We start from the raw sequence: 23,073 nt of genomic DNA, 5'->3' as shown, positions 1-23,073 counted from the left end.
CACAATTTTGAGTACAGCACACAGGTTTTATCTGTGCTCTAGGGCATCTTCTCTGGGACACAAACCACAGTGCAAAGCATCTGGCATGTACTTGTTTTCTGGACTGCCTTCATTTTCATTACAGCTTGTCCTACAGGGATGCACATGGTCCTGCTGAATGTGGCTTGTTTTAACCCAAGTGAAGCAAAAATGCAGTTACGCTCTGACCTTCTGTCACACTTTTCAAAGACAAAAATAAGTCTTCATCAGCAGGCAGATAAAAGGGAGTACAGTTTGGAGTAAAATGCCTCATGGCTCTATTCTCTGGTACCCCAAACCTGCTTGCCAAAATTTGCTACCCAAATCCACTGATGGATGTTGAAGTCTTTTTTTCTTCAAGACCTGGCTGGAGCTTGGCAGTACTCATTATATGAAATAGAGTAGAGTAGTTCAGTTGGAAGGGATCTTCAAAGATCATTGAGTCCAACTGCCTGACCATTTTATGGATAAACAAAAGTTAAAGCACATTATTGTGGGCATTGTCCAAATATCCCTTGAGCAATGACAGGCATGGGGAACCAACCACCTCTTTAGGAAGCCTGTTCCAATGCTCGACCACCCTCACAATAAATAATTTTTTCCTTGTATCTAGTCTATTTTAGGTAGTCTCCTCACAGGAGACTGTATCCACACAACTGACCTCTTCTTTTCTTTCTCTGGAAAAATAAGCTTGAGGCTCAGTTTAGGAGACTAACCTGCCTTGCCCATCTCTCTGAAAAGGCCAGGTGGGGACAGCTGATCCTTCTCCATCTCTGATTGTGGCTGAATCCAGCCAACCAGGAACTCCTGTTGCTTTAATAGGGAAGGACATGTACAATCAAGCATCAGGACTGTGGATATTAGCTGGATTAAGTGGTTTAGTGGGCTAAGGCAGAAGGTGATACTGAATTAGGGCATCCCTACTCCATAGCATTTAATGTATTAACATCCTTTTGGGTACTGTAAAGGGAGGCTTGGTACAAAGATTTCCTTTCTCTGATGCCAGTTGCAAGTCTGCACAATTCTTCCTTTGATGGCTCAAGCGATTAGGTGTTAACAAGAGGAACCTAGGCACTTAACACTAGGGAGTTTTAGCACCAGGTTCACACCCCCTCCCTCTCCCTGCTCAGCCAAGGGATTTTTCTCATTCCCCACTAATGTTAACAGCAGGTACTTAAAGCAATTAGACATTATCGCCTCTCTGGTCTTTATTACTTCCTAGCTTCATATCAGCTACTTTGTACGCAATAAAAGTGCTGAATTAACAGGACTGGTGCAGACTATTCTGCTTCCCTTCTTTATTCTGTATGAAAACACTGGGTCATGGAGCCACGTGGACAGACTGAGAGCTGCAGTGCTTTAGACCATTATTGCCAATTGCCATGGTATTTTACAAGGAGAAAAACCACAGGTAGTAAAAGAATAGATATAGGAAGATCATAGAGAAGGTGACATGGGGAATATGGGTAGACCATGGGGACATAAAGGCTGGAAGGATTGCACAAGTCCAGCAGAACAGCTTGCAGCTCTGCCTACGCTGTGAATTAGGTTACACACAGATCTGTGAGTTGCACAGACAGCCTAAGGACACAGGTATGTGGTAAGGTATGTGTTGCTCGTGTGAAAATAAAGCCCCATACCTACTGAGCAGCTCTTGCTTGCCTGGGAATAACTGTTGTCAACTTTTCATCTTGGGATAGCAAGAAACTCCTGTGCCCTCCAAGTTTGGTTTGCAGTAAGAGGCTTTCCCATATTTGCCCAGCCAGTTAAAACCTCCCTCTTTTTCTTTTCCCTCTACCTTAACTCACCATTAACCCATAGCTTGAGTGCAGGATCTCAGAAAATGATGTATTTTCATCCTACCCCCTGCAGTATTTCTAAGCTTCACTTTGTCATTCCCTCTCGGGAATGACTCTCCTAAATCCTGCTGTCGGTTCTTGCCTGAAAGAGGTAAGTAGGGAAACTGAAGGAAAGCTGAAGAAAGGAGCCTGTCCCTTGTCAGCGTTCACCTGTAATGGAGGCAAAATGTGGGGTTAAGCACCAAAACTAGACCCAGAAACAGAAATGAATGGGGTACTTACACAGTTTCATCGTTCTTGAACTCCAACTCCCCATAAGTGTCTTCAAAGTCTTCTCCACCTCCTTTTGCTGTCCCTTCTACTGTCCTAAATGGCACTATGACTGTACCCCGAGCACCTGATGTCCTTAGGACTTTGACTTCCATCACACCAATGCTCTCACTGACATGTATAACATCACACTCAAACGTGAAGATGCCAGCATGGTCATCATCCAGTATAGTCACTGTGGCCACACAAGGAGAAGCCAGTATGGCCTTTGGGTACGGGGAGTTACCAAGCTCTGGAGGTTCCTCACTCTCAACCACACGGAGGTTACTAAGCCGAACAAAGAAATGCTCGTCTTCCTCAAAGATGTCATCATCGATAATTCCCACTGAGAACTCCTTCTGGGTCTCCCCTGACTTCAAGACAACAGTCCCCTCTGTAAACTCATAGTCAGCACCAGCATTGGCAGAGCCATCCTCTGTTTTATAGTCCACATAGATGGTCTTGGACACATCCCCTCCTTTGCGCACCACTGTCAGGAGAACAGCACCACAGTTCTCAAGACACTGGTAGGAGCATGGGTCAAAATAAATTTTGGAGATGAATTCCTCAGGTTCATCTGGCCGCACCTCGTGCAAGCTGGTGCTCTTCTTGGCTTGCTCAGCTGCATGCTTCTTCAGAATATTGCCAGCCCCTGTCATCATTCTGGTAGCTTGAATGCGATAAAAGGCTCTGCTCTTTTGCTGATGAGACAAGGCATAGTAGTTAGCCATTTCTACCAGCTGGTCCAAGTCCTTCTCTGGGTGTTTTTGCTTCAGATCCTTAAGGATTCGGATCATCTCTTTGCGAGATTCATCTACCTCCTTCCCCTCCACAGTCACTAAGTTTCCATCCAGAAAGTGGGAGTTCATCATCTTGCCATCCATCTCAATTCCCTTAGGGTGATCGCCTTCTGATTCTATGATAATACCCCTGTGCTTGTCAGTACGGTACTTTTTGTGCATGTACTTATAGAAAAGCAGACGTCTATCTGCTATCCAAGCCAGAAGGACACAAAGTGGAAAGAAGAAAAGTGTGAGCAGACCTTCCCAGACCTGAACCACACCCGGAGAGAAGACAGCGAGAATCATGTACAACCAGATGTAAGCAAAAATGCTCCATGCAGCTGTGACAAAGAAAACTCTCAGGTGTTTTATCTTTCTGGTTTCCCCATCGGGGATCACGTAGACACAGATGGCAATGATGATAAACATATTGAAAGCAGCGCTGCCAACAATTGTGGATGGCCCCAGGTCTCCAGCTATGAATCCATGCCCGCACACTTCTATCAGAGATAGAAGGATCTCAGGAGCAGAGGAGCCCAGAGCCATGAGGGTCAGGTTGGAAACAGTTTCATTCCAAATCCGAATGGTGGTCGTTGTGGTCTCTCCATTGGGTTTCTTAATTGTGATTTCTTTCTCTTGCGATGTAATGACCTCTATAGATGCCATGAAACGATCTGCAATGATGGAGACTCCAAGGAACATGTAGATCAGTGCTACAAAGTACACAATAACGCGGGCAATTTTGTCCCCAAGGGATGGGTTTTCTGGGTACCATATTGGCAGGATAACACCCTCCTTGCAGTCAAAAGATCCTGAACACGAGCTGTTTTGTACTGAACTGGTTGAGTCTCCCGTCAGGCCAGCATCCACCTGCAAACCATGCAAAAACAGCACAAAAGTAACCAGCCCAAAATGGAGGAAGGCTGAGGTGAGAGGCTGCAAGCTTAACCACGCCATACACAAGATGCAACTTCCACTGTGTAGATCCAAAAAGGCCGAGAACCTGAAACAAACAAAACAGAGAGGGGGGAGGGAAGCATGAGAGAAAATAAAGATGCAACATTTACCCAAATGCACTTCAGTATCTCACCATGGAAGAGTACTGGTAGAGATGCAAAGGTTGTCTCTCTGTCACTCTGAAGAAGGTATTTAGCAGGGACTCTAACACAGTGCAGCACTTACATGCCCAGCAGATGAAGATGAATTGCTAAAAAAGTGACTCAGAGGAAAACTATGTAATAGCCTGCACTTGACCTACAATGTATGCAATAGGAGTACTGAGTGCTCAGCTGCCACTCTCCTAATGATGCCACCGTGTTCCCCAGAACTCAGGGAATTAGGGACAAGTCAGGGAATCACTACCAACATAAGATGCACCATTTAAGGCCAGTGAGCAATTTCCAAATGAAGTTCATTTGTAAGACATAATTCAGTTATGGAGTACCTTGGTGGCCAAACATCCCCATAGCCAGCACCTCCTGATAGGCTGCAGAACGTCCAGAAGGGTCCCAGGGCTCCCCTAACCTTCTGACGAGCAGGACCCCACATCAGGAGGTAAAGATGTCACCGGGGAAATAGGGAAGAGGTCTTGTGCTTGGCAAAGCTCTAAAGGCCATTTCTCACCAGCTTTTACACTCTGATCTGTAGGATCACATTTTACATCAGTAATCCTACCTTTAAAAGGTAACAGAAACCTACAAAAACACCACAAAGACCTATGCTCATGAACTGACAAGACACAGCAAAATGCATGTACCCACAAATACTCTTCTTGTGTCCCTAAGAAAGTGACGTATTTTCAATTACCCTCTAAAATGAAAGTAATCTCTAAGCTAAAATGCCAGGCAAAAACAAAGCAGCTGATTGATGTTTCATGTAGATTTGGGCATGTCAGAGCACAATAGTGCCTTCTGTTACTTATGGACTACATTGCTGTAGGACTTGTACCAATTAAAATTGGAATCTCAGCCCTTCACTTTCTCATGGACCACACTATTCTCCTTCCTTTACACCCAACATCAGGAAGAATTTGGTCTCAGGCTTAGCTAAGAACCACATTTGTAAGTCCAGCCACAGCCAAGTATCTCACAGGAAACATCAAACTTAATAGCAGCATTATCTAAAGCATTTGGAAGGTCCAAGAGCCTTAACTCCCACTAACTTTCATTGAGCATCGCACTGCTAAATCAGTAGGACCGGGATTCATTTCCCCTGCTGTAACTATCTAAATCTTGAGCAGTAAATTAAATTAAGTCGCCTAGGCTCCCTTTGTAGTCAGAGGAAAGAGACAGTCAGTTCCAGGGGATGATCCTTCCTGCCCCGCCCCATTCTGATCCAAAGATGTATTTAAGATGCACATCTCCAGAGGGAATTTTGTCCTTTCCCATCTCTCTCCATGGTTCAGAGAGCATGTACAGACAATTTAGAACACACACCTAACCTTCATTAGAGACAGTTCAAAGGGATGAACGGGTCCCTGAACACTTGAGGAGGTCCCCTTCTCCCCTCCCCATCCCCTTGCACTGTATGTATTCCAGGCAACATTTTCATTTTATCAGCATTAACAAAGGCATCTCAAATGGCTGTTTTATCATTATGTTGTGTTGCTTACATCTTCCCAAAAGCGGGTGCGATCTTCCCAATGTCAACAAAAGTGTTTTCAACTTTCAGATAAAAATCTATAAAGACAAGCAAAACAGGAAGGAAAGCGTGAACAAGGACTGCAAATGAACAAAACCATCCCTGACAGAGCACAGCAGAGGGGAGAGAATTGATTATGCAGTATCAGGATCACAAATCCATATCTGACACCCTTGATATGAAAAAATAATATACTTCTTCATGTCACCTGGACTAATTCAGAAGAGACAGATTTTCCCACATTAGCCTACTTCTCTCTCAAATGCTGACTTCTCTTCCTTTTTACCCCAGCCCCTGGGGACCAGGGGAACCTCAGCCGCAGGGAGGGCTGCTGGGCAGCCCAGCTTTCTCATCATCTCCCTTCTCACAGGGAAGATGGAGCTACCCAGCACAAACAACTTGGCTTCAGTTTGACACTCCCATTCTGTTTTCCCTCTCTCTCTGCAGGGTATTTTACCAGGCTCAGGGAAATCCCTGAGAAAGGGCCAGAGTCACGATGAGCAGCGATGGGCTGTGAGGTAGATGTGTGCACATCCACGGTAAGATGACGTTTTCCAGGTGCCCCTGGCTCCAGGTGCATGCAGAGAGCAACTGCACGTGCACAGCGGCTCCAGTGCACCCCGGGCACATCACTACTTTCTGTACTGCAATTGCTGGCAGGTATCCACCAACCTCTCAACTCCTGCAGCTTCCAGAGGCTAGTTAACTGCACAGCAGCCAGTAGGCACAGTGTCTTCCAGGATCAGCCATGTAGAAACGTCTGACAGAAAGACAGGAGTCATTTCAGAGCCATCTATGTGACTCAAGCACCTAAATTTGGTTTCAAAAATGACTTTAGAGTCTAAGCATCACTTAAATTCAGAGCCCTGTCTAGTAATAGCACAATGACTAAACTGCCCTCTGAAATAAATCACTGCTACCCCCTCTCTATGGTATGACCACCTTGTCATTAATACTGTATGTCCACCTCGTGTAACATTGTGATGGCTTCTAATGCCAGCCATGTCACAAAACAACCAGGGGCCACCCCAGCCCTTGTTCAGTTTTTAATTTGATTTTAAACAGAAGATAATTCCACTACTATTCCTCAAACTAATTGCGTATTGCTTCAAAAACACTCTCTGTCAGGTCAGCCTCTGTGTATGCTTTTGGACCTCCAGACTCAGACTAATGGTTGCAGGCTAAAACCTCAGAATTTGAGAAAGCATTTTTTTCACTGGTTTTCACTTGCCTTGACAAACATTTTAAAGTTAAGTGGAGGTCACAACTATTTTCTAAAATGATACAACAATGATCCCATCCTGCTATTTTTTGACACAGACAAAACTCCCCACTGAGATCAACAGGAACTTTGCCCATGGACACACCGCCTAATAAGATCTTAATATGCTTTCATTAACATGAACAGCATTAACCTAACCCATCTGAAAAATACAGGGAAGCATTCTGACTCCTCCCATCCCCCTTGGGAACCAGTGCAAAAGTGCTTCACAACTCGGAATAAAACTATTAAATTTTAAAACTGCCGTTAATAAAATATTGAAGTAACAATTCTAACATTCAGAAGGCAGAGGATTGAAGAGTTAAAACTTGCTCTGTAGCTCCAGGTCAGCAAGGTTGCTTATACAAGATGCAACTTTGTGCTCAGATGTACCCCCAGTGCTCTGTCCAGAAACCTCAGGAGGGGACCCGTGTGTGAAAGTCAGTTGGCATTGCGTGATCTTCAGCTTTATGCCATTGAGATCACAACTCTGCTGATTTCCCCCACCTCTTTGCTCTCAGACATCTCAAACAGATCTCTGCCCCACTATCGTTGTCACATTTAATACCTGCAAATAAAGGCAGTGGTACTGAGCGAAGTGCCCCCTGCCTGGTAGGACAAGTTATGAGAGCAGCCCATCAGTGCCAAAGAGAGACCAAAAGCTGAACGCACCAGTGCAGCAGAAGGAGATGGTGTTCAGTAAGAAGGCTCTGAGAAAACACAAAGCAGTATTTTTTTAGCAGGGGGAACTCCTTCCACAAGGGTTGACAATGGCCACGTGATCCATAAATAAAACCCATAAATAAAAAGATCCGTTTTTGAAATACTTATGGACATAGTCCAGAAAGTATCAGGGACCATGCTTGCCACTATTAAGCCTACAGTAGAAAATGACAATGGACAACTGTGAAGTTCTTTACATCTTTTATAATGGCTGAGTTTCAGAAAACTGGGGGTTTGTCTGCTGGCAGACCCATAGCAAGACAGAAAGCTGGGAAGGCTGTGTAGATCCCTTGTACTTTAGCATTTACAGCTCCTCACATAACTCTAATGGCAAGGATAATTTCAAAAGGAAGCATTCATGACAAGAAACCTCCCTCTCCCTCCTACCCCCCAGATAAATCAGGCACTGAGCACATCTGGGGCCATCCATCCGCTCTCCCCCTGACTCCAGCCTAGGCAGGAAATGCTGGGGATCAGATAGGAGTGCTGGGTCAGCCCCACTCAGGCGTGGGCGATGCTCGAGGTCCAGACACAGACATCTCAGGACCCAGGGCTTTGTCTGCTTGACAAGCATCTGTCCCAGTGCAGAGCAGATATGGTACTGCTATTTGTGTTATCTTAGAGTCCTGCTCTTAAGTTGGAGGAGACAGAAATAAGGTTCATCTTAATAACAGGGCTGTTATTAACAGGGCAGAAAAAGAAAAAAATTACCTCATATTCCTCAGCTCCAAAACACATAAAAGCTTTTTGATTGAGCACACATTTTTGATAAGCATCAGCAAAAAAGGAAATTATAGCCTTTCTGTCAAAGAACACCAAATAACTTAGTTTTCACATAAGTATTATTCCTAATTCACACTCCTCACAAATAAATCCATAAAAAATATTTAACACAAAACAAAGTATATTTTCAATCATCTCTATTCAAGTGCCATCTATCCCTGTCTTCATCACTACAACAGGATTTACCTGCAGTCCAAAAGCTAGAGTGATGTAATTAGATCCATTTTGTCAGACAAATACAAATTTTCAATCACATATGAAGTTTTAAGTGGTTATTCTGATGGCATGCACCTATCTGATATGAACATGGCAAAAACCCCAAGCTTACCTTACACTGGATATTGTACAGCAATAAGCAGTTAAGCTCCCTACTACCACACCAGCTGTATTTTACGAGGAAAAAAGCAACGTAACTCATGCTTAGGCCATGACAGATCCCCAGAGTTTGGCTCTATAGGAAAGTTATGGCAGGGGGCCATAGGTGCTTGGTTGTTTTGCACTCCACAGGAAACATGCCCAAAAACAGAATTAGCTGCCTACAGAATAACCCCCTTGATATGTGTCAAAAGCAGCTTTTTTTTTTTTTTTTCCTCTCAACATCATGCAAACAGCTACTGTAAAAAAAAATAGCTCTTGTAGTAAGTTCTGTAATATGTACAAGTTAAAGTCTCTACTAATTTGAGTGGTATGGTAATCTAGCATGGTAAAGGGGCGTTAATTGACAAAACTGAAGTTTAATAACTCCTTATAGAAGTGCTGCAGTGAGAGGATCCAGTTACATTATTTCGTCCCAGAGGATGACCTAAATGGAGCACAAGTCCATGGACAGCTAGGAGCAATCTCCAAACACTCAGCTCGCCCTAGGGAACTGGTCCATGATGTTTTTTCTGTATTTTAGTGTCTGTGATGCTCCTGGAGAAGCAGTGCCATAAATAACTAGCCCATAAAGATGCCCGTATTTAATTGCCCCTTCCAGTGCTGCACACTCTGCACTTGACTGGCCGGGCATTTTACTTCCTCGCTCTCACCCCAGCTGAAAAAATACAGCTGCCTTGCTTGCTTGGTAAACGAGCTGCAAAGACCATTGCCCCCAGAGCCTCGCACCCAGACCACCAGCAGGCAGACAGCCAGTCCCACCGGCACCACAGCTTATGCTCTGTGCACAGGCATGCAAAGGACGAGCAGGCAGGCACCAAAGGGAACCCTTCAGTGGGTCACGCTCCTGAGAGCACTCCTAATTTACGGCATGGGCCAGCATAGCTTTCTTTGGAGCCACGGCACAATTGCTCTTCCACTCCTGGTACACGTCCATGTGCCTGAGGCTCTGCAGGATAAGGGAGAGCGAGCGTTACCCTTTCCATTTTTTCCTCAGAACTGAAGCTTTTTTAAATTCAGAAAACAAAACTTGACATTTAGGCTGACACATATAGTAGAAGCGACCATCCTCCTGTTTAAAAAGCGGTATTATTTACTGTGATATGGGTGTATTTTAATTTTCCTTCTCATTAATACTACACTGTCTCTGTGCTGTCTTTCCAAACAGTGTTTAGTAGCACTTCCAAGTGGCCAGTTCACATGGGAGGTAGCCACCTGCTTTTTTGCTTTGGGGATCACAGAATCACCAAGTGGCTGAAGCCAGAAGGGCCTCTGGAGCCCACCTGGTCCAACCCTCTGCTCAAGCAAGGGCTACCTGGAGCCTGCTGCCCAGGCCAACCACATGCACGTTTGGCAAAAAGTCACTGCCGCAAATTTCTGCCTTTTGGAAGCCACCAGGAAGCCTCCATTACAGGTCATCCAACCTCAGCCTTTTTCTTGCATTAAGAGGTGTTTTGAAACACAACTGGAGCCTTTAGGTGCCCAAAAACACAACCCAAAGCAGTCTGAACTGGCCCCCAGCTGAGAGGGCAGGCACTTTCAAGAGCATTCCTCAGGCCCCCGGTTTGTGCCTATGACATGAAAGGCCCAGCTAAAAGGTTGAAATGTTTTCCCATTAGGTTTGGAGGGCAGATGGAAACAAATAAGTGGAGTTATTGGCTCAGCCACTTGGTGGCCCCCACCACGAGCTGCCCCCCAGCAAGGCACGGGGTCGCAGCAGGCGCTGACCCCAGGCTTTCATTGCCCCGTCTTGCTGGTTATACTATAAAGAGCAGCAAACACCATTTGGGGAGGTGGGGGAAAAAAAAAAAAAAAAAAAAAGATTCCAGCAGTGTGAGGAAAACTTCTTGTCAGTAAAAAACATTTTATGTAGTGCCTGTGGCAGCACACAGGGCGTGTTATTTACTGTTCCTGCTTCACCGACATATTATACTGCTGGTTCAGGTGCCACCATCAGAGTGCAACTCATCACCTGGTAGCTCGCAGGATCTTAGAGGAAAGATGACAGTGGCATCTCGTGGCATTTCTTTAGCAGTCTAGCAACAGATCTGCAGTGGCTACAATTAAAGACCCTAGGATTTGTTGTCAACAGCACATTTGTGCTGCGGAGCTGCTAGTTACTTGTACAGAGAGGTGTGCTAAGCTGTAAAGAAGAGGGGGAATAAGTGCTGTGGTGATATTTCACCCTCCTTAGATACAGAATTAGTTTAAAAAACAAGCGTTTGAACAATTTTTCTGACAGAAAACACCCATTTCATGTGAACAAGGCAACACACGTGATGTGCTGGAGTTGAGGCATCCAGCAACAGGACAGGGAGCCCTTCCCCTGCCAGCTCCTGAGGATGATGCCATGGGAGTTCACCCAGACAGTGGGGCACACACTGCTCCAACCCTCCCTCAACAGACTTCTGTCTTCCTTATCTTCTCCCCCCACAGGAGGAAAAATTAATATTTCCAATTTATTTTTTGTCTGAACACAGACGAAACTATGTATTTAACAAAAACATTGCACACAACAGAAATGACGAGTCCCCCCTCTATTTGGAAAGGCTCAGCTCATGGTTTGGTAAGAAAGAAAATATTTTAAAAGTGAACAGAGGCAGCAGAAGCAGTGTAAATGTTGGAGTGTGAGACTGGGCAGAAAGCAACAAGGGGAGGGAAGGAGGAGGCTACACTTCAGAAATAGCCTTCACCACCGCAGTAGAGAACAAGCAGCTTGGCACATGTTATGTAAAACTGAAGACTTTTACACTCCTCTGCGCAACAGGCACAGAAACAGGGTAGATGTGAAAGGCTCTTACTTAGCCCAATTAGCACAGATTTCACTGAATTAGTCAAACTAGAGCCAGAAGAGTTGTCTGGTCCATTCCTCAGGGGCTGCTGCTGCATTGTTCCCCTTGTGAACATTATTTCCCAGTACTTTGTCCAGCCCAGTTTTAAATTACTGAAGTGATGGCTCTTCCACAACTTCCCATAGAGACTGTGCCATGATGTAATTTATCTCAGAGGTTTTAGACGTCATCCTTATATTTAGGATGAAATTAAGAAAATTTATGCTGCTAGTTCTCATTATCCCGTCCTTGGAGCACTCTCAACCATTCTCCTCTCTGCCTGAGATTTACATGCTTCAGATACTTGTAAATAGCTGTTCTCCTCCACAGTTATTCTTTGGCCACAGCACACAAGTTTATTTTAATCTTTATAAATTAACCGAGGCAGCCCTTTCATCATTTATCTTGCTCTCCTCCTGCTTTCTTCGAGGTGGTCAAAAGCAGCCCAGCATCTGGGAGCATCTGCTTCCACCAAACAGCAGCAGATTTGCTCTGGTTGGAGCAGGAAAGCAGAAGCCAGGAAATGAAGTCTCGCTCCTCGGCTCCCTCGTACAACAGGTTTTCATGAGGCACTGAACTGTTATGAAGATTAAGCCTAGACTGGTGCATGCAAATTGCTCGCTTCCGAGGGCCTCTCCACCTGTTTGCTGTGTCTCCGGCGTGGCGGTGCTTGCGTGAGGACTGCCGTGCCGGCTGGCATGCAGAGGAAGGCAGCAGAGATTTCCAGAGTTTCAACCCAAATTCGGGCTCTCCAGCTGAGAGGAGGGAAGTACACTGTAACACACTCACTGCTTCTGTGGATCTGATCACAGCAGGGGACATGAAAAATACACTGAGATACGGGTTATCCTCAAAATACCTCCCACTTCACTTGGAAGGTGCCAAAACCTGTAAATTCACCCATTTGAATGCAGTTCTCAAATAAAATTTCACACAGCACCCTCAGCCTTTACTGACACATATCCCCACGTATCTTTTATCGACAATTTAGATATCTTAATCCTTCAGTGGTTTTTCAGCTGTTAATTCTTCAACTGCTTAAAAAAAAAAAAATCATATCCCTCATGATTAATTCATTCTTCATGAGTCCAGGCTGCTTACTGCTCTTTGTTCATTTATGTACTAGCTGTTTACAGATTCTCTCTTAATATTAGCTCTGTTATTTGCTAGAGACTTAAGTCATATTTACCATATGGTAATTGCAGAGATCACATGGACCACAAACAGTGGAAGCGGAGCTGTTACAGCAATTACAGTAAGGGGCAGCAGTCTCCATGTTACCCATCCACTGCCCCACCTTCATTTTGTGTCTCCCCACCTCTGATGTCTTTCGTTGTAGGCTGTATGAAGCCATATGCCGTTCTGATCTCCATGGCACAAGCAAGAAGAGACTTGTTCTTCACTATGGCATTATTGGACAGGATTATTCATTTTTTTGGTCTGTGTTTCAACTGCAACATCACTAATTTCTGCAACAGCACTAATTTCTTCCTTTGCCAAGGGTCTCAACATGCCACATCCCAGACATTTCAGAGGTAGTCACAGATTTTACAGAGGATTTATAAGTTCAATGGAGCAGCTCTTTAACCCAATTGGATGCCTTGACCCCAGTGAATTCATATATTTTCCACTGGCCACCTAAACATGATTTAACTTTCCTACAGAAAACCAAAGGGATTACTACAGGAGGCCACTGCTGTCTTCTCCAAAGAAATAACGTGAGTTTTTCTGCTTGAATCCTGCCAAGAGCACTGGCAGGTCCCACACCAGAAGGGAATGAAGCCATACGTGGCTTGATTCTTCAAGAAGATTCCCCCCCAAAACATCAAGATTTCATACATATATGCTGTCACAAAGGTGACACAACAAAGACATCACAGCCTGGGGGCACACAACAAAGCACCTTGTTGGAAAAGGAGGCGCCTCCCTCACCATTTCTAGCATGCCTGCAGTGATACTCCTCTAACCTACAACCCAGCACTCAGCAAGTCTGAACTGAGGTACTGGTGAAGAACATTTAGCAACTTGGGTATCAGAAGAATTTCCTAGTACATGACAACCATGTGTTTCTTTTTTCCCCCCCCCAAAGTGGGAGAAGTACCATTTCCATTGTATTCAGACCACTCCAGGTATCTCCATACCATACTCACTCCTCAGCATCCCCCCTGGTTCCTCCCTTCCCCCTGTGCTCCCTGCTGGCCCCAGGTTTGCTAAAACTAGTCCTGCCAATGGGAGAAGCTGAGTCATGGGAGGTGACCACATCAGCCAAAGGCACTGAAAAGAGAGAAGGGAAGGAGAAAAACCTCCTTCCACAACCCCAGATCCCAGCAAACATCCAGCATCACCTTGGACTGGCTTCCTGAAGTGCCTCATCCTGGAGGTACAATGACAGGCTTAATGCTGGTGCTTGGGTAACATGCTTATCCCCATGCAGCCACCCGCTGTGTGGTCTGTTTACGTCACTGAGGCAAAGAGTGAGGACAGCCTAAATTTTGCCACCGAGGAGCACAGCCTTTGTTATTGATGCTAGCAGTCCCACATCTCCCACAGCTTTACAGAGGAGCTCAGGGCCCGCTTCAGGCGCTGCAGAAATTACCTTTCCCTCCATTTCTGCAAAGAGAAGATTAGAACAGAGATGTGCTCCACTTGCTTTGAAGTCCAAATCTCTCCTAAGACAAGGCTAAGGCAAGAAAATGGCAGGGTCCCTCGCTTACCAGGAGTATCAGCGGAGGACTGACTTGACCTAAGGCAGCAATCAGCCTGCATTCACAGCCTTGCTCCACACTCAGCCCATCCCCTGCTCCCCCAGCCCAGACAGCCTCTCCTGCCCAGCCAAACTTCCATAGCAGTGCCCCAAAGTCTCCCTGCAGTCACTGGTAATAGTCATTCCTGTCATCTAGGAAAACCATCACAGGTGACAGGAAGGCTGCTTCGCTCAGGAGCCACCGTCCCCAAGCGCCAGCGGGTAAGGAGTGGAGGAAGGGGCAGAAGGTCCCCAGGGCAGAGCCTCGCTGCTTGTTAGTTAAAGTCAGGGACACGAACAGATAGACGAGGGAGCACAAAGGGACTTTGACAAAAAGGACAGTCACTCCTAAAGACAAGCAAAGCCTTGAAACGAATCTATTTTGCTGTGGGAGCTCAATGAGCGGACAAATGAATAAAAATGGGTTTCCAATGAATTGGAGCCCTGTGTCCCAACAACCCTTCTCTCTTCAGTAACCCTTCCTATGCCTATTCTCCTTGTCCCCTGTTGTCCAGGCTTGCACACAGATACTTCCATGCCCTCTCCTCTGGCCATCCCCATGCCCAGCTCCAAGCCAAGCAAGAGCTAATCCAGATTCTCTTTGCAACAGCAAGTAGGTGAAGTTCCCGGAGTCCTGCATGACCAAGCACGTTTCTCAGCCCTTTTATTACACCCCTGCCCATCCCTGGCCTCTGCTGGGATATCAGCCATGGCCAGAGGGCTGGAGCTGGTCAACCAGGCCAACAGAAGCCAGAGGGTAACGCCAACAGAAAGCTCCCAGCCTCAGGGTTATTTTACGTAGTGAGCACTAGAAACTTTTTAAATTCCATGCTGTGCATTTGTGCCATCTGTGGAACTCAGGAAATAAATTAAGACAAGTACCGGAAGGCTCAAAGCAAAACATATGCATGTAAATACTCAAAACATGCATAGGTTCACCAGCCAGGATCCTTTAGGTCTAGAACATACTCCATCCACTTGCTTACTGCTTTTTATGAAACTCACTGACTTTTCACATAGAGTGAAAGCAGGAAAGGCCCTTCCTAACTGAGCATCCGCATCCTGACCAGGCCAGCCACTCTCCTTGGCCCAGCAGCCAAGCCCATATGGGCCTGATATGGTCAGAAAGCCACACGCATGGGATAAATGCAGGGCTGAACGTGTGAGCGCTGCTGTCAGGAGACTGGGAAGCTGGAAGGCATGGAGTTGTTGTGCGATGCGGGGAGCTGGGACAATTACTGGAGCATCATGAAGAAATCCATGAATTTGGGAAGGAAAAGCAGAGGGGCAGAGCTGGGGGAAGGCGGGGTGGCCGTGACTCACCGAGGTGCATGAGGCAGCACGGAGATGGGTGTAGGCAAGCAACAAGCAAGCTGGCAGTCTTGTGGGAGTGACAGAGGCACACCCAGCGCAGCTGAGCATCTTCTCACCTTCAGTCTCCTGGTGCGATTCCCCAGAGGGAAGGCAGCTCCGCTGTGCTCTGAAGGTTAAGCTGTGCCTTCTGCCTGGCACAAGAGCACCGTGCAGCCAATGGGCAAAACTGCCTACCTACTTAAAAGCAAACCCCAACACTGCCAGGAGGGACAGGCTTTATTTTTAGCTGGGACACCAGCAGGGTCACTGCTGGTGCTGCATTTCCCCACGGAAGCCAGGGTTTCATGAAGTGTGCTGCGTGCGCAGGGTCACTGCAGGGGAAACATCTGTCAGGTCAGGTTTGGGGAGATGGATTATTTAAGTTAGGGAAAAGGAAACATTTACTAGAAGAAGTGAACCTGAAACTACTCTGTAAGGTTGAAATTGAAGGGAAAGACGATGCATAAAGAGTCAGAGCAGGTGGTAATTAAAGTGAGGGCATCTTCTAGTACACCCATCTCCAGGATGCCCAGACAGGAGATTTCTCCATCACATCTAACTCCAGCAGCATCCTCTATGCTTATCTCGTATCACCCAAGTTTTGAAAGGCTCGCTCCTGTCTGGGGGCTGCCAAAACAAAAGCAGCAGCATGTCATTATCCCTCATCAGGATTCTTCACAAAATAAAAGCCCACACTGAGAGATCCAGCTTGCCTTTTACCTCCAAGACCTCCATCTCACTCTGGCACTCAGGTCCTCACGCAGGGGCACCCAATTAGCCCCGAGGCAGGCAGCTCCCCCAGGGCTCTCACAGCCGTAGCATGCTGGCTAATTAATCACAGCACACTCAGCAAGCACAGGGCAGCAGCACAAACAGCCCACTGCTGCTCCACAAGGACAAGGAGTCCGATCTTTCTCTGCTAGTGGTTTTTGGGGGTGCAAACCTAATAAAACAGTTGGCACCGCTCCCATTTGCATGGCCTGCGAATGAGGTCTGGAGGCTTCAGCATGGTGAGATTGTTGTTGATGAAATGCTGAGTGCTGGTGCGAGGCTTTCAAGGGACTTGAAAGAATTGGGAGCAGAGGGGAAGTTCTTCAAAATGAGAGTAAAATGAGAACCTAGGTCCATTTGGCATGCTGCATCTGAGAAATAGCTTGGCCTGGGCTCTCTGTGTTTGATTGGATTTTTCAACTAGGATCAACCCCTGTACCTGTTTTGGGGAAGATTTTATATAAAATTTTTTTTTCTTTTTTTTTTTTTTTCCCTGCTATTTGTGTGTCTTAATAGCGTAGGAAGCATTTTGCAGACCCCATCGCTCTTAGCTTCTTTGCGACTAATTTGCATTCAGGACTATCCGTCTCATCAAGAGCAGACTTCAAGGCTGAACCAACTCCAAGCCTTAACTGCTTCAGGCAATTCAGGCAGAGGCTTTACAGGTGGAAGCAGGGCTTCTTAAGCCAAGCCAAGCATTTTTCACCTCCGGTCATTTGCTCCCACTCTGCGCTACCTCTTGCTTTTTTGTTGGCACAACCGTTTGCATGGCTATGCCACCAGTAAGGACCAGGAACTGATCTGGATGTAAAGCAGACTGAATCCAACACCTGGCCGCACATTTTGCTGTGCCAGTAGCCTGCAGGGGGTGGAATAGGAGCAGGAAGAAGCAGCCAGGGTGGGAAGGCTGTAGAAACCCAAATAAAAATGACAAGCATGGCAGGGGCATTAGCTGGATGGGCAGGGGCAGGTTTGCCTCTTGCAGCTGTGAATCCTGCAACATCTGCTGGACAATTTATCAACTTGTCCCACTACACAAAGGCAGAAACTTCTCCATCTGCAGTTTTTCCAACCAATGTGCGTGTCTGAGGGTCGCTGCATCAGCCCAGTCAAAAGCACTGAAGATGATTAAGGTGAACTTTCAACTCTACATCAAAATATTACTTCTCACCAAGGAATGGACACCTCAGGGTGGAAAACCAAGACATCCAGGCCATAGTGTCCCCACAGTAAATACTCCTGACTGCCCACAGCAGGGAGGACAAGACAACAGCTTCTTTGCAGAGCCCTACTGTGAGCCCCCATCCATCAGCAGCTGAGAGGGCAGCAGCACAAGGCAGAGGCAGCGCTGCCCTCCCCTCCTTGGGCACAGGGAGCTGTGGGATGGGGCACCAGGAGCCCTGGGGTGGGTTTCACAGCCTGCCTAGACCCTGGTGACAGACTCCCTCCTACCATTACTTGCATCAGGGGGAGCTAGGGCACATTCAGCCAGCATGGCAGCCCAGCAGCAGGGTGAGCCGTTGACATGTGCCAACCTTGGTTTTGCCCCTGCTGTGGCCTGGGGAAGGAAACCAGCTTTCACCAACACACCAACACCCTGGCACCCTGCATCACTGGCACTGGAGGCCCCATATTCACTCCTGGACATGTCACCTTCCACGCAACCTCCACCAGTCAGATCTACAAAGTCCCCTCTCACACGTACATCCTGCAATGCCACATTTCTCTTGATTAAAACCGTGCCCTGCCTTGCTGCTGGATACTGCTGCTGTTTGCTTTGAGACAGCCTCCAAGTACCAGTCCAGGAGTGGGAGATGATGAAAGCAGTGGCAATGCAGTCTCGTATGTCTACAGTTTCTAAAGCTCTTTGACACCTCCCTGGATGCAAAACATGCCCAGCAGCAAAGGATATTTAGTATTTCTGATTGCTCTTGACCTGGCTGTCTCTGCTGTTGTCCTGAGTTAGGAGGCTTAGGTAAAAAGACAGCAGAGTATGCTAAAGAAGCAAATAGAGCAAGCCCAGCTTTGCAGCCTTGAAATAATCTGCTAGTGAATGGAAATGCTGAATGGAAACAGAAGCTTCTTCCTAAATCTGAGTGCTCTGGAAAAGCTCCCTGTTTTATTCTGATGGAAAATCCTCATTGGAGTGTTTAGTTAGAAAACAAGCTATCATCATAAAAGAAATGTTAAGAGCCCTAAGCTCCCCTCTCTTCCATGATGTCAACTGTCAGAGACATCAGTGACAGCTCAGCTGTGTGATCAAAGGCTCCAGCAAGCGGATTTAAAGACAGAATTACCAGAAAACCGAGAGTCGAAGGAGCATGGGGGCCTGCTGGTCACCTGTTTATAAATGTGTCTTATGGGCTGAACTAATTACCCTGTGACACTGTATTGCAGGAACAACACCTGCTTCTCCTCACTGCAACACTGGCAAGACGGGGGTGGTGGTACCTTCAGACTGGCCTGACACATCACTGCTGCTTGATGCCTTGTTATTCCTGCAAAATCCGGAGAGCAGGAGGCCTTTGTGCACATACATCTGCGATGGCCATCACCCAGAGTCTGTGGTTTAAAACATCCAGGCAGGGAAAGCAGAGGGAAAGGAGGGAAGCCAGCTACTGCCTTCACCATCTTACTCCCCCAGCGGCCCGATGGGCCCTTCATGCTGCAGGACACCAAGCCTTGGGGTGGGTCCCAGATTTCATTCTGGAGCTAAGCAGGGACACCAAGCTCGCTTACTGCCCCAAACCCCACATCACTGAAATCAGCAAACACCAGGCCACGAGCTCAGCTGTGCAGAAAGTGCTTTAGATGTGCCCCAAGAGGAGCTTATGATATCACATCTCGCAGCACACAAAACTCTTCAGGACAGAGACTGTCATTTATTAGACATTTGTACGGCACTTAGAAACATGGGCCCCCAGCTGGGCTGATGCCTTTAGGAGTTGCTGTTATCTAAACATTAAATCAACAATAGTATTAATCTGTGCCACAATACCTAAACACAGTGGGTAATGGTAGACAGAGCATCACAACTATCAATTTCCTGGCTACAGAGATTCATTTTCCATATTACGGAGATTTTTTCTTGTCTGCATAATCTAATTTCCTTCATTTTTTTTAAAATACTGAATTAGATATTACTGCCTGATTAAAAAAAAAATACCTGGCAGACAATCAAAGCCATCTTTTTAACTGTTGAAGCACATGAAAGGCATCTGAAACACAACAACAAGAACAAGGAACTATTTGTCAACGCTGTTTGGTCATTGGGGAAGCTTAGGGGAGGAGACCGATGCTGTTTGTTTAAAACAAGCAAACAAAACCCTGACAGACAGACCATTTATCTGTGTAGCGCTTCACTTTAAAAAATATTGGTGGAGGAAATACATCTTAACTCGCTTTCTGATAAAAACTGCTGACACACTCAGTTATGGCTCTTCCCTTCCCTGGGGATGGAGGATGCCTGTGTAAGGAAGGACCCTCTGAAATGATGTGGGACCAGGCACACGTGGCAGCAGGTCAGGCCAGGCCCCCATGCACACCATCATATACTGGCTGGGGCAAGCTTGTCCTCACCAAATCCCCATAAAGGGCTGGAAAACATCATTAGCTGCTTTGTGTAAATGAGACGTGAACCCACGTGCCCACCAGCACACCAGAGGCTTGCCACGGAGGCTGGGAGCCCACCTGCATTTCCACTGCCCTCACACAAGACCTTGGCAGGGGGATTACTGCTGTACCTTCTGCATCTGGGCAATGCTTGAACCACCGACTTCCTAGAATAGGATTCATACTTGGCTTGGAGGAAAGAAAAAAAAAAAAAAAAAACAAAAAAAAAAACAGGCTGCTCTACTGCACCTACCACCTATTCACATTAATTCCTCTTCTTCCCCACCCTGGCTGGTGTTAACCCCTTTTATTTACAACCGGAGGGTGACCAACATACCCCCATCACATTGCAAGCTAGCAGCAGAACCGAGGGTTCCTGTGCTGCTCCTGCTCTTCCCCAGCTGGCCCTTGGCAGCAGCTGGACGTGCTCCTTCCTAACATTACTCCTCCTGCTCAGGAAACAAGTCTCGTTCCAGTTGACCACAGAAGCCTGACTGCAAGCATCAAACGTGAATTACTTTCTTAGCGAAACCATTGCCAGGGCAAACAAATGCCTGCAACAGCAGTGGATGGAGCAGGACTGGGAACTCCCTAGAAATGTTTGTGCCGCCTGGGAGCGATGCTCTCCCCACTGCACCAAACCTCCAGAGCATCTCCAAGGCCTCCGTGTCTCAGCAGTCCCCCAAGGCCAGCTCTGCTCTGGCAGGCCTCCCGCCGTGCCCCCAGAGAGCACGGGATGAGTGCTCTTGGCTGGGAAGGTGCTGCTGACTGTTACCTAAGTCTTCGAGCACTGTCCTCTCCAGAGGTAAAAAAACTGCTCAAGAAAATCACCCTTTTGCTCTATGAGATGTGAAGGATTAAAGAAACATGCATATATGCACACGGACGGGAGGATGTGCGTATGGCACATGCAGTTCCTCCAGCATCTCACCTTAGATCTGAAACATATTTTCTGGGTGAAATCCCCCAGACAAGCCCAGGAATAAACCACGGAGCCAGGAAGCCAACTATTACTCCACATTTCCACTTGGGGGAGAGGGGGGGGGAATGCCCATATCCTCACGTTTTAGAATAATTCAAATTATAATAATTTTTTTAAAAAAAGAAAACACCGTCAGTGGTTTCATCTCCAGCCCAGGGCGATACTTTAGACACAGGTGAAAAAAAATAAAGCCCTGACAAGAGGCTGGGCGGGAGGGAGAGCAAGAAATCACCCAACATTTAGGCCAGCGTGCGTGTGTGTGCGTGTATGTGTAATTTCTCTCCCCCTCTCGCGGCCGGGGGCTGCGGGGCCCCGCAGGCAGCCCCGTGCCCTATTTAGGGCAGCCGGGCGCAGCAGCCAGCTATATTTGACACCGGGGGTAAACAACCCGGCACCGGCGGACAGAGCGCGACAGCTGCCCGGGACGGCGGCCTTGGGGCCCCCAGCAAGAGATGGCCCAGCCCCCCCGTTGTGGGGAGGGGGGGGGGGATAATAATAATAATAATAATAGCAATAATAAAATTAAGGGGGAAAAGGAAAAATTGGAAAAAAAAATGAAAAATAATAATGAGAAAATAAATTTATAGCACTGCATGAGAGGAGCTTCCCCAGGCACCACCACCCCCCCCCCTTCCACGGCATCCCTGCGGGCCGCGCAGCTCCGGGCCGGGCCGGGGCACCCCCCCTAGCAGAGGGAGGGCTCCCGGGATGGGGGTCCCCCCCGTTATCCCCCCGGTGGAGCCCCCCCCCAGCGCCGCCAGGCCCCGGCCCCGCGCCCCCTCCCCGGCGCGCAGGCTGCAGCGGCGGCTGGGCGCCGTACGCAAAGCGCTGCCCCCGCAACACACTCACGCACACACACTCACACACACACACACGCACGCAGAGCCGCCGCGGGGACACGGCTGAGCCCAGAAAACCAAAATATGGGGACCCCCCCCTTCCCCGGAGCCCCCCCTACCATCCGCATGCGAGGCGTGAGCAGGCACTCGGTGGCAGGACACCCAAGCGGCAGCCTCGCCTTCCCTACGGAGCAGGGGGGTAGCACCCTGGTACTTACCCCTTCTGGCTGCTTTCCTGACTTTATTTTTATGATTGTTATTCTGTTTGGAGAGTGGGGGGGCTCCAGCTGGCTCTAAATCCTTCCGGTTCCTAACGGAGCTCACTGCATCCCGGGGGCAGTCACCGGCGCCGTGCGGGGGCTTCTCCTCTGCATGTCAGTCCAACTTGCCGTGCTCGCTACGAAACCTGTGCTCTCTTTTGCAGCTGTCAGGGTGAGCGGGGAGGTGCATCTGGAAAAGGGGGTGGAGGTGGGGGGGACACGCGTAAAATGTTGATAAATCCACCAGCCTCGGTCTTCAGCTCCGCGCCGGCTAGTTTGGGGAGGGAAGGGAGAGCTGGAGAAGGTGGGAGGAGGATGGAGATGGTCCTAGGGGGGGGTGGTGGGAGGAAAATGGGTTGTACCCCAGATTGCAACTGAATCTGCTTGGGCTTCCCCGCTCTCACAGCGCCGGGGCTGTGCCCAGGCTTCCCAGCATCGCGGTGCGCGGCGGAGCGCTGAGCCTGATTTCTGGGAGACGGCGAGGTTTGCACAACTGCAGCAAGAAGCCAAATCAAAAAGCCAATCTGCGAGCCTCCAAACTCCACGTCACCCTATCAGCTGGGAGCGAGAGCTGCAACAGAATTACAAGCCATGCATATTTATTCTTCTGAACCCAAGGGGGGATTTTCAGATTGTTTAAACGAAGCCACAATGAAACCAGAGCAAACCCTTTCCAAAACAAATACAAGCAGAGCAGCTGTCTTGCATGTAACATGCACACACACATCCCTGTGAGATCTCCATGGTGTATATATAGATGTAGGCACACACTCATGGAGCCGCGGTCGCTCCTGCACCCTACCCTCCAAGTATATTGACTTGACTTTGTGCATTTCAAGCAAAGGAAGGGACACACACAGTAGCTGAACCTCAGAGCAGAAGATATTGACTGCATATCGTAAATTCAAGGGATCTGCCAAACACTTCAGTGAGATTAAATATAGGCAATGTAATTACATAGGCAGCATTAGTCCTGGTAACCATTTGAAGCT

The 23,073-nt window shown here is 47.6% G+C and overlaps 1 protein-coding gene across 10 annotated transcripts in view; it reads right to left on the bottom strand.

Annotated features, from left to right (window-relative positions):
- Window positions 1–22,491, bottom strand: part of SLC8A3 (solute carrier family 8 member A3) — a 97,041-nt gene extending 74,550 nt beyond the window's left edge. For 4 of the 10 annotated variants that reach the window (XM_072038833.1, XM_038179487.2, XM_038179486.2 and 1 more), the window contains exons 1-2: window positions 22,040–22,491; window positions 2,100–3,911 (exon numbers count right to left, since the gene is read on the bottom strand). In XM_072038833.1, coding sequence (XP_071894934.1) covers window positions 2,100–3,865 — 1,766 coding nt within the window. In that variant the 5' untranslated portion in view covers window positions 3,866–3,911; window positions 22,040–22,491. Of the gene's footprint in view, window positions 1–2,099; window positions 3,912–21,940 lie in introns of all 10 variants that reach the window. The other 6 variants (XM_038179491.2, XM_038179492.2, XM_038179490.2 and 3 more) reach the window with 3 other exon arrangements.
- Window positions 22,492–23,073: the final 582 nt, after the last annotated feature.

The sequence above is a fragment of the Anas platyrhynchos genome, chromosome 5 (genome assembly GCF_047663525.1).
Source record: "Anas platyrhynchos isolate ZD024472 breed Pekin duck chromosome 5, IASCAAS_PekinDuck_T2T, whole genome shotgun sequence".
Classification (NCBI taxonomy): Eukaryota; Metazoa; Chordata; class Aves; order Anseriformes; family Anatidae; genus Anas; species Anas platyrhynchos.
Note: the sequence above shows the minus strand (reverse complement) of the source record. Positions and strands in the feature narration are given on the sequence as shown.